At 39.6% G+C, this 13,231-nt stretch overlaps 1 protein-coding gene across 9 annotated transcripts in view; it reads left to right on the top strand.

Annotated features, from left to right (window-relative positions):
* Positions 1 to 10,982, top strand: part of HEPH (hephaestin) — a 137,949-nt gene extending 126,967 nt beyond the window's left edge. For 5 of the 9 annotated variants that reach the window (XM_070784723.1, XM_070784727.1, XM_070784724.1 and 2 more), the window contains 4 exons: positions 1,309 to 1,448; positions 2,775 to 2,937; positions 6,420 to 6,464; positions 10,057 to 10,982. In XM_070784723.1, the coding sequence (XP_070640824.1) occupies positions 1,309 to 1,448; positions 2,775 to 2,937; positions 6,420 to 6,464; positions 10,057 to 10,289 (581 nt within the window). In that variant the 3' untranslated portion in view covers positions 10,290 to 10,982. The remainder of the gene's footprint in view (positions 1 to 1,308; positions 1,449 to 2,774; positions 2,938 to 6,419; positions 6,465 to 10,056) is intronic. The other 4 variants (XM_070784725.1, XM_070784722.1, XM_070784729.1 and 1 more) reach the window with 3 other exon arrangements.
* The last annotated feature ends 2,249 nt before the right edge of the window (positions 10,983 to 13,231 follow it).

Below are 13,231 nucleotides of genomic sequence, written 5' to 3'. Positions count from 1 at the left end.
TTGAGAAAGAGAGCTGCTTAAGATCAAATGTGAACTTACTGACAAAGCTAGTTGGCAAACTGAATTTAGTTTTGCAGCAAAATGGGCTTGCTAATACTGCCCCAACAATGGGTAGATTTTATGTCCTGTTATTGACATAGAGGGACAAAAACAGCCCTCCTTCTTTTCAGAGGCAAAATCTTCCCCATGATGGAATAACAAATCCATTTGCACCACTTCCAGTGGTCTGATCTAAGAGAGAGAAGATTCAGAATGGGGCTGAGTTGAGTATATTTAGTTCCTTTCTCAAATACAAAATTTGACTAGAGTAAATAAACAGGCTATAAATGTTCCTTCCATTATTTCCTCTCTTGGATGAAGAGTATCAATTATCTTCCCTCTATGAAAATATTAAAAGTGGAGAAGTTTATCCTGGGTATACTCTTGAAAGTGTGAATTAACACAGTGCTGAATGGTTTATTATCTTTAGAGCATTAGATGTGTCCTGGGAAGAAGCAGATAGGGAGTCCCATGCATTAATATCATTATTAATTCCAAGAATGTGACAAGTATTTTTTAACATATATTGTAGGATCAGGTGTCTGCTTGGTGTTCTGAAGAATACGAGTACAGTGTTATAGTATATACATTTATTTCCTGCTTATTAAAAACCTTCAACCTATTTGGGGATATGAAATTCCACAAATTAAAAGATAGATGAATGTAGGAGGCAGTTTCTAGTGAGTTCCAAAGAGTGATACAGATAGTACTGGAGGAGTTTAGATGTGGAAGAGGATGCAGAGAATGAGGGGTCCTAAGAGGAAAAAGATCAGGGAACTATTGTTAGAAGAAGTGAAAATATGACTGAGCTTTGAAAAGATGAGTAAAAGGAAGAATTTTTGAGAGGGAAGATCAGAAACACGAGCAAGAACACAAAGAACATGAATAAGGGGCCAAAATAAGGGATGGTTAAGAAATTACCCTAATTGAAATATGTTAGATAGTGTTAGACACATATGGGAAAGCTTGGGACTATATTTTGAAGGACCTTGTTGGTCTAAGGAGTCATGGACTTGATCTTTTGGGCGGGGCGGGGGGGGGTGGCTTTTAAGGTATTTTAAGCAGCAGAATGACATGGTCATACTAGTTATTAGAGAGACCACTCTTATAGCACCAATGTGGGAGATATATTGGAGAGGGACAAATGGAGTAGAAAAGAGAGAAGCTAGGAGGATGCTGCTGTCATCAGAGATGATAGGGATTATCTTTATGGTAGTGGCAGTGGTAAGTCGAAATGAGATATACAAAATACTTTTTCTTCTCTTACAGCCATTAATGGAAAGCTCTATGCCAACCTCATGGGCCTTACAATGTACCAAGGAGAACGAGTGGCCTGGTACATGATGGCAATGGGACAAGATATTGACCTACACACTGTCCATTTCCATGCAGAAAGCTTTCTCTACCGGGTGAGCTAGAAAGAGGGCTGAGTCCCTCAGGGGTGATTCTAGGAGTTATCTAATATCCATTGAGAAGGAAGAGGAAAGCAAGAAACAAGATAATAATCAGTTAAAAGATGAAAGGTATTGCACGTGGAGTATTGAGCAGAGAAATCTAGTTTGGGTTTGTATCCCAAGGTCAGTCATTGTCCTCCAAGCCTTATCTTTCCCCTTTGATATAAAAGAAATGAGTGGCTCATTTATGGGATAGGAAGATCAAAGGAATAAATGTTATCAGATCTCAGTCAGGGACTTGAGGCCCAGTGAGCAGTCATCCTAAGAGCAAGAAATTTAAGACAATTGTTTCATGATCTCTGAAAATCCTTAATCCATTCCTGAACTTCAATTCAAAAACTACATTGGACAACACGTGGGTTTTGAAGATTTTGTCTTAGGAAAGGGGGTTAGAGTTGTAGTCATTAATGAGTGGACTTGCTGACAAAGGTCCATATAGTCAAAACTATGGTTTTTCCAGTAGTCATGTATGGATGTAAGAGTTGGACCATAAAGAAGGCTGAGCACTGGGAAAATGATGCTTTCAAACTGTGGTGCTGTAGAAAACTCTTGAGAGTCCCTTGGACAGTAAGGAGATCAAAGCAGTCAATCCTTAAGGAAATCAACCCTGAATATTCATTGGAAGGACTGATGCTGAAGCTGAAGCTGAAGTTCCAGTACTATGGCCACCTGATGTGAAGAGCTGACTCATTGGAAAAGACCCTGATGCTGGGAAAGATTGAGGGCAAAATAAGAAGGGGGCGACAGAGGATGAGATGGTTGGATGGCATCGCTGACTCAACGAGCATGAATTTCAGCAAACCCTGGGAGATAGTGAAGGACAGGGAAGCCTGGCATGCTGAAGTCCGTGGGGTCCCAAAGAATTGGACACAACTTAGTGATTGAATAACATAAAAGATTTAGAAATGCTGATAAAGGTGGTGGTATGGAAGATAAAGCAAACTGAGTTTTATTTCTAAAGGAAATACGTGGATCTTTCCTAGGGGTCAAGGCTTAAACCTGCTAAAATGTATGGATATACTAGTTTTTAGCCCCCTAATGAGAGTTGGAATTGATTTAACTTTGGGTCACTTTGAGAAAAGTAGGAAGAGAGAGTCTCCTCTGTTGAGTCAGTTTGTATGGGTGGGTTCACAGAGAAGATAGATAAGGTAGAATCTTTTAGCTGCTCTCTTGGAGTCCTATGTACCTGATGTGGATAACAAAGCCTTATACTTTCTATAAACTCTGAGATGATTGTTATACCCTTCACTTTTTCTCTCCCACCACCAATCTCTTTTGCAGAGTGGAGAGAGCTACCGGGCAGATGTAGTGGATTTGTTTCCAGGGACCTTTGAGGTTGTGGAGATGGTGGCCAGCAACCCTGGGACGTGGCTGCTTCACTGCCATGTTACTGACCATGTCCATGCTGGCATGGAGACAGTCTTTACGGTCTTGTCCCAAAGAGGTAAAGCCTAACTATGCCATCTTCTAGTGTTGTATCTAGTCTATAAGAACCAGAAAATCCCAAGAAGTCTCTTGCATCTGTCTTCTGATCCCAATAAGTACCAGGTTTTAAAACAAAACCCACCCCCCTAGGTGTTCTGTCAACCTTGTTGCTCCCCTGGTCATGCCTCCTAATTTCTTCGACATCTGTTGAGCTCCAATGAATTGACTCAGCCTGAAACTGAGTGGGCTCTATGCATTGATGCTTAGTATAGACTTGCTTCCTTTCAACACATTTAATTTGTATATAAATTTATTACTTTAGAATTTATTAGGTACTAGCTAGTTCAAAGAATCTTGTTAATGAGTTTTTTTTTTTTTTTTTTCCTAAAGGAAGAAATATAATTCCAACAGCTACCCCTTGACTGGTTTGTTTGTGGAGACTGTCTAAGGCTTAAAAGAGATAATTAGCTTTCAATTAAAACTAATCCCAGACAGATGCTACCAAGGGTGGTAAAAAGTTTTCCTTTTATTTGTTATATGGAGAAGTAATAGCCAGGGTAGTTTCTTTATCAATCTTTATTCATCACCAAGAACATAGAAGAGTAGGTTGTGTTGAATTTTATGTCTTTGGGGTGTTAAAAGTTGAGTCTCATTCTTGTGCCTCTTAACCTGAATCCAGTACTCATCATTATCCCCCTCCCAAGAGGCCCAATAGAAACTCTTAGGGCCCACAGAAATTCAGGGAGGTTTTTTTGTTTGTTTGTTTTTGTTTAAGTCAAGCTGTTTTGAAAACTATTGAGAGGTAATATTGAGAGGGGCTTCCCTGATAGCTCAATTGGTAAAGAATCCATCTACAATGCAGGAGACCATGGTTCAATTCCTGGGTCGGGAAGATCCGCTGAAGAAGGGATAGGCTACCCACCCCAGTATTCTTGGGCTTCCCTTGTGGCTCAGCTGGTGAAAAATCCACCTGTAATGCAGAAGACCTGGGTTTGATTCCTGGGTTGGGAAGATCCCCTGGAGAAGAGAAAGGTTATCCACTCCAGTATTCTGGCTTGGAGAATTCCATGGAGTGTATAGTCCATGGGATCGCAAAGAGTCGGACACGACTGAGCGACTTTCACTTTCACTTTACTTAATATTGAGGTAGGTATTCTGGGATTCCTTGCCACTGGCATTCTATCAGCATAAATAGAAAGTGGGAAAATGTCTTTAGGCATTCAAATAGGTCTAGAAAAGCATGGTAGAAAATACAACTCTTCCGTTTAACCCCAGGAAAGGAGACAAATGATTGTACATTATCATTTCCTATATCTTTGGAAAACTTTGTTCTCTGGTAACATATTGCTAGAATGTGTCTTCTAGCTACCACTATAGTACTACTCCCTACCTCAAAGACAAGCACATATAATTCTTTAGTGTGTTTTGTCAGTCCTTAGAATTAAAGTCAAGTGGCAAATTGTTGTATCATCAAGATCCTATAGATCCAAAGCAATAGATTGTCTCCATGTGTAATGGCAGGTCATCTCAAATATGGACCATTTATTATATAAGACACTGCATCAATACATGTCATCAAGAAATGTCCATAAAGAATAGCTCATGTCTCTTTTTAATAATGAGCCAGTCCATAATTTTACCTATTTTTCTTTTGTTTGTTTGACACCCTATAGTCTAATATGATGTTGTTCCAGTTACATATGAGCTAACCAGGCCAACCAGAGAGAAGAGCTGAAGGCAGATAGCGAATAAAAGACTGATTGTTGGAAAAAGCTTCCTGTGGAAGTAGCAGAGAATGAAAGCCAAAGCTACAATAAAATATTAAAGTGGAGTAAGGCCATTTTTCTACTAAAAGGAGAGAGGAAAGGATGAATGTGTAGCTTTGGGTGAGAGGAAAGGATCAATATGTAGGTTTGGGTGAAAAGTTTGACGAAAAAGATAGACTATTTCTGTCTGATGGGCTATGTTTCATCTGTAATGAAGTGAAAGACAGAGGCTAGGGTAAGGCGCTTGAGAAAAGTGGGCAAAGGTTTGAAATAACCACTCTTGGAAGTGGGGGGAAAAGTTACTCTGAGTGGTGGAAGATAAGTTCATTACTGCCAAGCAGCATTGAGGACTTAAATTTGTACCCAAATAATACTTACTTATACTTAAAAAAATAGAATACTTATATTTACAATTGTATGATGTTTCTCCACCAGCATTCAGGATATATATGAAAAAAGAAAATATAGTTACTGGGGTTTCAGCAAATGATTATAACAGTCCAGGTAATCTAGTAGTTGAAGTGATAAACAATGGAGTCTAACCTGACTAGGAATGGAAGGAAAAACAAGATGAAGCTGGTGAGTTGGGGAAAAAAAACTGAACTGTCCAAGAGCTAGAGATCTTCATGAGAGGATAAAATAAAAGGTTAAATGGAGTAAGTTGCATTAGAACATAGAATAGAAGAGCATTGTTAGACATTTGAGATGAAGCAGTTCTGCATAATTAGGCCAATGTGACCAGAGTTAGAGTATATTTGAAATTTGTTGGAGTTAAGAGGTCCAAAAACTGTGAGACTTGAGTGTTAGATAGGTCAATACCTACAGTGGGAATTGAGGACAATAAAGACTGAAGCACGTACCGAAGACTTTCATGAATGAAGAGAACTGCTAGGTAACAGTTATAAGAAGTGGTTGCGTTTTTTTCTAGCCAAATATTGAGACTCAAAGGAGAAGGAAATGGCACCCCACTCCAGTACTCTTGCCTGGCAAATCACATGGATGGAGGAGCCTGGTAGGCTGCAGTCCATGGGGTCGCTAAGAGTCGGACACGACTGAGCGACTTCACTTTGACTTTTCACTTTCATGCATTGGAAGAGTAAATGGCAACCCACTCCAGTGTTCTTGCCTGGAAAATCCCATGGACAGAGAGGAGCCTAGTGGGCTGCCGTCTATGGGGTTTCACAGAGTCAGACATGACTGAAGCAACTTAGCATCAGCAGCAATGAGCCTCGAAAGACATGAGTCTTTGCAAAAAGGGGAGGAATAAGTGATCTCAAAGTAGTATTGAGAGGATGCAAAGGAAATATTGTCCTCAGAGAAGAGTTCAGCCCCTTTAAAGCAAGAAGAGGAAGAAATAGTCAGAGAGATTGAATATGTATGGATGGGTTTAACAAAGACCAGGGGCTTCCTGAAGGAAAGCTGGAAAAGTGTGGCAAAAATAACAATAATGAAGATGAAGTGCCAATAAATATGTTAATATTGGTAGAGTGGTGATTTACTTTTTGGACTCCCAAGCCTATACACTTGTTCATATTTGTATCAATGCTAAAAAATCAAATCCACATACCAATACTGACTTTGACTACAAGCTAGTTAATTCCAGTCACCTCCATTTTGCTTACTATATCACAGAGAGTTCCCTCCAATCAATGCTAACCTCCTACAACAAGCCTGTGAACAGGTAGGAAGAATAATAAGACTAACCTCTTTTTTTTTTTTTTTTTTTTTTCTCCAGAACACTTAAGCACTACCACCACCATCCCTGAAGAGATTGGAAAAGGTAGGGAGAATGACACACAGATTTGGTACTTATATATGTTGTACATTCGGGGAAAGGTGCAGCGCCTCTAGAAAATGGGCTTCACATGACTGAAAGCTGTACTACAATGCTAACAGGAAGAATCCTGAGATTTATTTAAGACTTCAGAAGCAAGAAATCTAAGGTTAAGCTTCCAGTTAAGCTTCTCTCGGCAGATTTATTCTCTCTGACCCCCATGCCCAGCCACTTTAGTTGAGGGAAATGGCCTCATCTCCAGTTGAAGGCTGCTATCTTATCCTTTCACCTAATATGTGAGGGGAAAGAAAATTCAAAGTCTTACTGAGTTGTGCATAAAGGAGCTACAGCACAGATATGAATTCCCCACAAGAACAGTGTGAAACTAAGACACATGGAATACTAAATAGTTGACTTTTGGGGACCAGCCATTTCTGCACTTCAAGAAAACAGAGATTCTTGTCCTAGCCAGGCTAGGTTCAAATAATTATTTTACTTTCTTCCTCATTTGCATCTAAACTGAGAAAGATTCAGAAAGTTATGAAGGTCTAGATCAGATTTTAGAGATCTTCAGTTCAGTCTGGAAATTTTTCAGCTCTATTTGGAAAAGACCTGATGACCTGCCTGGGCTTCCCAGGGGACTCAGTGGTAAAGAACTCGCCTGCTAGTGCAGGAGATGCAGGTTCAATCCTTGGTCCAGGAAGATCCCCTGGAGAAGAAAATGGCAACCTACTCAGTACTCTTGCCTGGAAAAACCCCATCAACAGAGGAGCTTGGAGGGCTACAGTCTATGAGTCACAAAAGTTGGACACAACTTACTGACTGAACAATTATATGCCTAAGTATCTTATAAACAGTCAACCAGGAAACTAGGTTATGTTCTCCAGGGGTTAGGGAGTGGAAAGGTGAAGCAGAGAGAGCAGAGTGCCATACATATATGTGTATGTATATACATATTTGCAGGCTTCTCTGGTTACTCAGACAGTAAAGAATCTGCCTGCAGTGCAGGGGACCTGGGTTCAATCCCTGAGTTGGGAAGATCCCCTGGAGAAGGAAATGGCAACCCACTCCAGTATACTTGCCTAGAGAATTCCATGGACAAAGGAGCCTGGTGAGCTACAGCCCATGGAGTCGCAAAGAGTGAGACATGACTAAGTGACTAACACACACGCATATACATGTTTTGTACATACATTTGTATATACATTTGTACATACCAGTATGTACATACAAACATATATCTTCATAAGCTCTTGCTTGTTTTACAATGCTGAACAGTGGGAAAACCCCCTCAGAACTGGTGATCTAAAAAAGTCCAGGATTTTCTACATGAGAAACTGAGAGATGGAAAGTGATTTTTCTAAGGTCACAAGAGAAGTAAGTCAGTGGTGGAATGTGAACTCAAGACCAGGATGCTTCCCAGCTTCTGACTGAACTCATTTTATTACATCTTCTCTCAGTTCTGTAAGAATATTGATTCATCCAAGTATACATTCATCAAACACATGCTGACTGCCAGACACACCAAAATAATAAGACATAATAACCATTTTCGAGGAGATTCAAAGTAGAATGAGACACAGAAACAATAATTGTAGTTCTGGATGCTATACATTATTTTTAAAGGTGGGGGGAAATAGTAACAACTGATCAATTATTGTGCATTTGCTATCTTCCAAGAACTATGTTGAATATTTATAAATATTAACTCAAACCTCACAATAAACATTAAAATTAAGCACGCTGGAGAGGGTGTGGAGAAAAGGGAACCCTCTTACACTGTTGGTGGGAATGCAAACTAGTACAGCCACTATGGAGAACAGTGTGGAGATTCCTTAAAAAACTGGAAATAGAACTGCCTTATGATCCAGCAATCCCACTGCTGGGCATACACACTGAGGAAACCAGAAGGGAAAGAGACACGTGTACCCCAATGTTCATCACAGCACTGTTTATAATAGCCAGGACATGGAAGCAACCTAGATGTCCATCAGCAGATGAATGGATAAGAAAGCAGTTGTACATATACACAATGGAGTATTACTCAGCCATTAAAAAGAATACATTTGAATCAGTTCTAACGAGGTAGATGAAACTGGAGCCTATTATACAGAGTGAAGTAAGCCAGAAGGAAAAACATAAATACAGTATACTAACGCATATATATGGAATTTAGAAAGATGGTAACAATAACCCAGTGTACAAGACAGCAAAAGAGACACTGATGTATAGAACAGTCTTACGGACTCTGTGGGAGAGGGAGAGGGTGGGAAGATTTGGGAGAATGACATTGAAACATGTAAAATATCATGTAAGAAACGAGTTGCCAGTCCAGGTTCGATGCAGGATACTGGATGCTTGGGGCTAGTGCACTGGGACGACCCAGGGGGATGGTATGGGGAGGGAGGAGGGAGGAGGGTTCAGGATGGGGAACACATGTATACCTGTGGCAGATTCATTTTGATATTTGGCAAAACTAATACAATTATGTAAAGTTTAAAAATAAAATAAAATTTAAAAAATAATTTAAAAAAATTAAGCATGGTTATTATCCTCATTTTATAAAAGAGGAGACAGAAAGCCAGAATTGAGGGTAGCTTGGGTCAATTGGCCCAAGCAAGTAAACTGTTGGATTACAAATAGTACAGGTGCTTTGGGCAAACCAAATAGAGGACCATTATTTTTTTCTAAGTTGTGGGGTGTGCATTTTAATATTTTCCATAAATATAACCAAAACTGAGACATGAACATTATTAATTGTCTAGCTGAATTGATGAAATCTTTGCTGAGACCTATAATGTTTTAAGCTGGGGATAGAATGGTAAGGAAGAAGAAAAGCTGTTCAGGCAAATGAGCAGCATGAGAAAATCTTGAAAGCCTGAAAAAAGGATCACCTATTCTGCAGAACAAGGAATGAGTTGTTATGGCTGAAGAGTAGCAATTAAGAGTAGGGTAGGTTAGAACATGATTCTGAGAGTTGGAATGTCTGATTTGAGTCTGAGCTTTATCCCATGGGCTAATCGGGGGTCATCAAATGTTCATATGCTGGGGACTAAGAAAAATTAGATATTTCACCTAGAAATATCAATGTGACATCAGTGTTACAATGACTCAAAGATGCAAGAGACCAGACAGAACAGTGGCACACTCTTATCATGGCCCAATTGTCAAAGTGAGTATTGATAAGCTAGATAATTGAGTCAAACTGCTTCGCAGGAGATTCTACCTACTACTACTAGTTCTACCTTCTGGAGCCATGCAACAAAAATTCTTTTTTTTTTTTTTTTTGCTACATCATAAGCCTTTATATATTTTAAGAAATATGTCAAGGCCCTTCTCACTCTGAGTCCTAGTTCTTTGTATGGGGGCATTGGAGCTTCAGTGCTTCTTAAGGATTTTCTCAACTATGTCGTTTTGTTACGTTGATTCCCTATAACCACTGAGTCTATCATCACTGGCTGATCTTTTGAGGTATAAGAACCGTTCTTCTGTCCTATTTGGATGAGCTTATTTCTCCTCTTCCAGAGTTGATTATAAAATATGTCTTTAGGAGTACTCTCCAGCCCATGGTTCCCATTTTCCTCTTGTTCCATTTCAGTAGCAATTCCCAGAAACATTGGAGAAGGCAGTGTGAAGATGCTGGGCATGCAAATCCCTATAAAGGATATTGAGATGCTGACTTCTGTCTTGATTGCCATGGGTGTCATTCTCCTGCTCATTGCTCTGGTTCTTGGAGGTGTGGTGTGGTACCAGCATCGTCAGAGGAAGTTACGGCGCAACAGGAGGTCCATCCTGGATGACAGCTTCAAGCTTCTGTCTCTCAAGCAGTAACAGCTGGATCTTGGAACTGCACATCTGGAATATACTCTCAGCAGGCCATGGACTAGCAGCTGACATGCATTTAAAGGGTATGAGTTGTAGAAAAGGCAGAGGAAGGAATCAAACTCATCTGAGTATTTCTTCACTTATTTATTTGTATGGAAATTGTATTCTTTCTTTTTCTTTAGTTTCTTTGTTCCACTTGGGCATCTGGGGCTGAGTCCCCTGGAATCTCATATCACAAATTTCAATAGCTAGATTATATCACCCACTGACACTTGGAATATCTGGTAATTTCTAAAAACTGAAACATTTTCTCACAAAGTAGATGCCAAAAGTAAGGTTCATTGATTAAGTCTCTATTACTTTCCAGAACTTAGGCAAATTTTTTCTGAACCAAGGCTAAGTGAGCTGTGACAATAATCCATATCTAAAGACTAAGAACATAGCATGATGGGAAATAAGTGAGGTAGGATTTAAGGATCCAAATTATATTTTTACTTTTCTTGAGAGTGGACCATTTTTGTTAAGTGGGTAAATGCAATATTACTGCCAAGAGCAACTACAACCTCTGGGGACAGAAACTCCTCAGGAAGCCAGTATTCCAAGTTCTTGGTACAGTTGCACTGAAGGGAATGTTGAGTGTCCTCTCCATGCTTTCATCAGAAGATTCTACATATTAAAGTGCTTGTTATAACACCATAAGAGTGAACTTGTTGATTTTGATTGTCTCTGTGGTCTCTTGAAGGTTGTGATTGTTGCTGAAAGAGAGAGCATTTGGTGAGACTGGTGGAAGTGTTTAGGGGTGGGCATAGAATGAGTCTGCCTATCCTTTGTGGATGCTTCAAGTTTGTGTTTGGAAAGTGAAGAAGCTGTCCCGGAGGAGATCTCAAGATCCATAACTGCCAAAAATATCATAGATGCTAAGAAATGTTGCCAGAGGGAAATAGAGGGCTGAAACTAGGTTCAAACCTTTACACTGGGCAAGGAGAGGAGGGCACAGATCTAGTGAGCTCTTTTGGTAGTTGGGGGTATGAGATGTCTACTTGCAATTTTATAGAGTCCTTCCTCTGGTAATTTAAAGCAATATTCCTTTGTCACAAGTTCAACCCTCTCTAAAACCTCGGTCAAAGAACACAGAAAAGACCCATTCTTACTATGGTATCCACTGTATCATTTTACATGACAAATAGAGAATGGAAGAAGCATCAAGACAGTGAAAACAATAACTTAAATCTATTGTGTTTTATATTTTACAAAAAAATCTAATACCTAATTGCATTTGACTTCCATTAGTTCTATCAGGGTGACATTTTTGCTGTACTTTTAAGCAAGCAAATGATAAGAGAAAGTGATTTTTACCTCAGGCCATTCAGCTAAAAACTGAGTGAGGATTCAAACCTTCATCTATTCAACTACAAATATCTGCTTCATCCTTCTATATCATGGAAACTCCACTAATCTCCATCATTCATTATCCATATTGGATCCAACTTCCCTCTTTTTGTCTTTCCAGCAAACTTATCTGCCAAGTTAGCAACCCTCTGAAGTGTAGAAACCCGCAGAAATGGTGTTGAGTTGATAAATAATGTTGAAAGTTGGATGATAAAACACAAGCCAGAGCCTATCATTCCTCTTGGTTAACTCTGGTCAATGGCTTTATGGCAGGCTTTACTGGAAATCTCAGAAACATATCGGGGGTAAAGGTGGGAGAAGATTTGGACTGTTAATGATAAAATCAAATTGGGGTATTTTAGCCATTGCATCATCAATGAAATAAACAACAGAACTCTGTTGGTGTATTGTTAACATGAAGGTTATTGAAAACCCAGTCCACTCTGGGAACTCTACTCAATTATTAGCTGTAATTTGTATGCAGCTGGAAGGTTGTTAACTTGGTCTCAGTCATGAATCTGAGACAAAGAGAAATAGGTGGGATGGAGATACATTTCTTTTGAGTGTGTAATCCTACTCCAGATTGAGGAATATAAGCTAAAGTCCATATATTTCAGAAAGGGATACATTTTTTTTTTTTTTTTTTTTTTTTGTGGTGGTGGTTTTGCTCCTTGTGGGGATGGAGGAGATGTTTTTGACAATTAAGTGGCACTTCCAATCATTCAATTGCTCAAGTCAAAAAGCCCCAAAGTCTGCACATTAGTAAATCTTGTTTTTCCTACAAAATAACTTTAATTTGTTCATTTGTTTCTATCTTCACTGCTACTAAAGCACAGCCATCTGCTACCTGGACTTGTGTGTTATCCCCCTGCTTATTGCTTTACATTCACTCTGTGTGCATGTTAAGTCACTTCATTTGTGTCTAACTCTGTGAAAACTTATGGACTATAGCCCTCTGGACTCCTCTGTCCATGGAATTCTCCAGGCAAGAATACTGGAGTGAGTTGCCATGCCCTCCTCTAGGGGATCTTCCTGACCCAGGGATTGAACCTGTGTCACAGAAAACTGATGGTTGAAAAGCATAAATTGGACTTCCAGTTTAGATGAGCTACCATAGACATCTCTCTCTGGTGATAAATAAACACTGGGAATTTTTTTAAAAACAATGATGTAAGGACTAAAAAAGATAGAAAAGAAGAAGGGAGCCTGGAGAAGAATAGAGAAGCACAATAACAGGGCATCTTTGCAGCCCAAAGTAAAAACAAAAGGAGTTCTAGTGACAACCCCAGGTGGATTTGGGGACTCTGGAATGAGGGACTGGGGCCTTGCTTATGTCAAGTAGTCTTGGAAATTGCTCTTCATCTCTATTGGCCAGAGACTCCCCTCCTCCAATTAGACATGGGAAAGAAACAGTAAGGGGAATCTCAACATAGCAAGTTTCAGCCCAGGAAGTACTCTTTGTGCCTGCAAGATGGAGAATCCCTTTTCCTATTCAGAGACAATAAGTAGCTCTGGCAGAGATCAACAGGAGCCTCAGTGACACCAGAGAAACCAAGCAA

Source organism: Bos indicus, chromosome X (genome assembly GCF_029378745.1).
Source record: "Bos indicus isolate NIAB-ARS_2022 breed Sahiwal x Tharparkar chromosome X, NIAB-ARS_B.indTharparkar_mat_pri_1.0, whole genome shotgun sequence".
Taxonomy (NCBI): domain Eukaryota; kingdom Metazoa; phylum Chordata; class Mammalia; order Artiodactyla; family Bovidae; genus Bos; species Bos indicus.
Note: the sequence above shows the minus strand (reverse complement) of the source record. Positions and strands in the feature narration are given on the sequence as shown.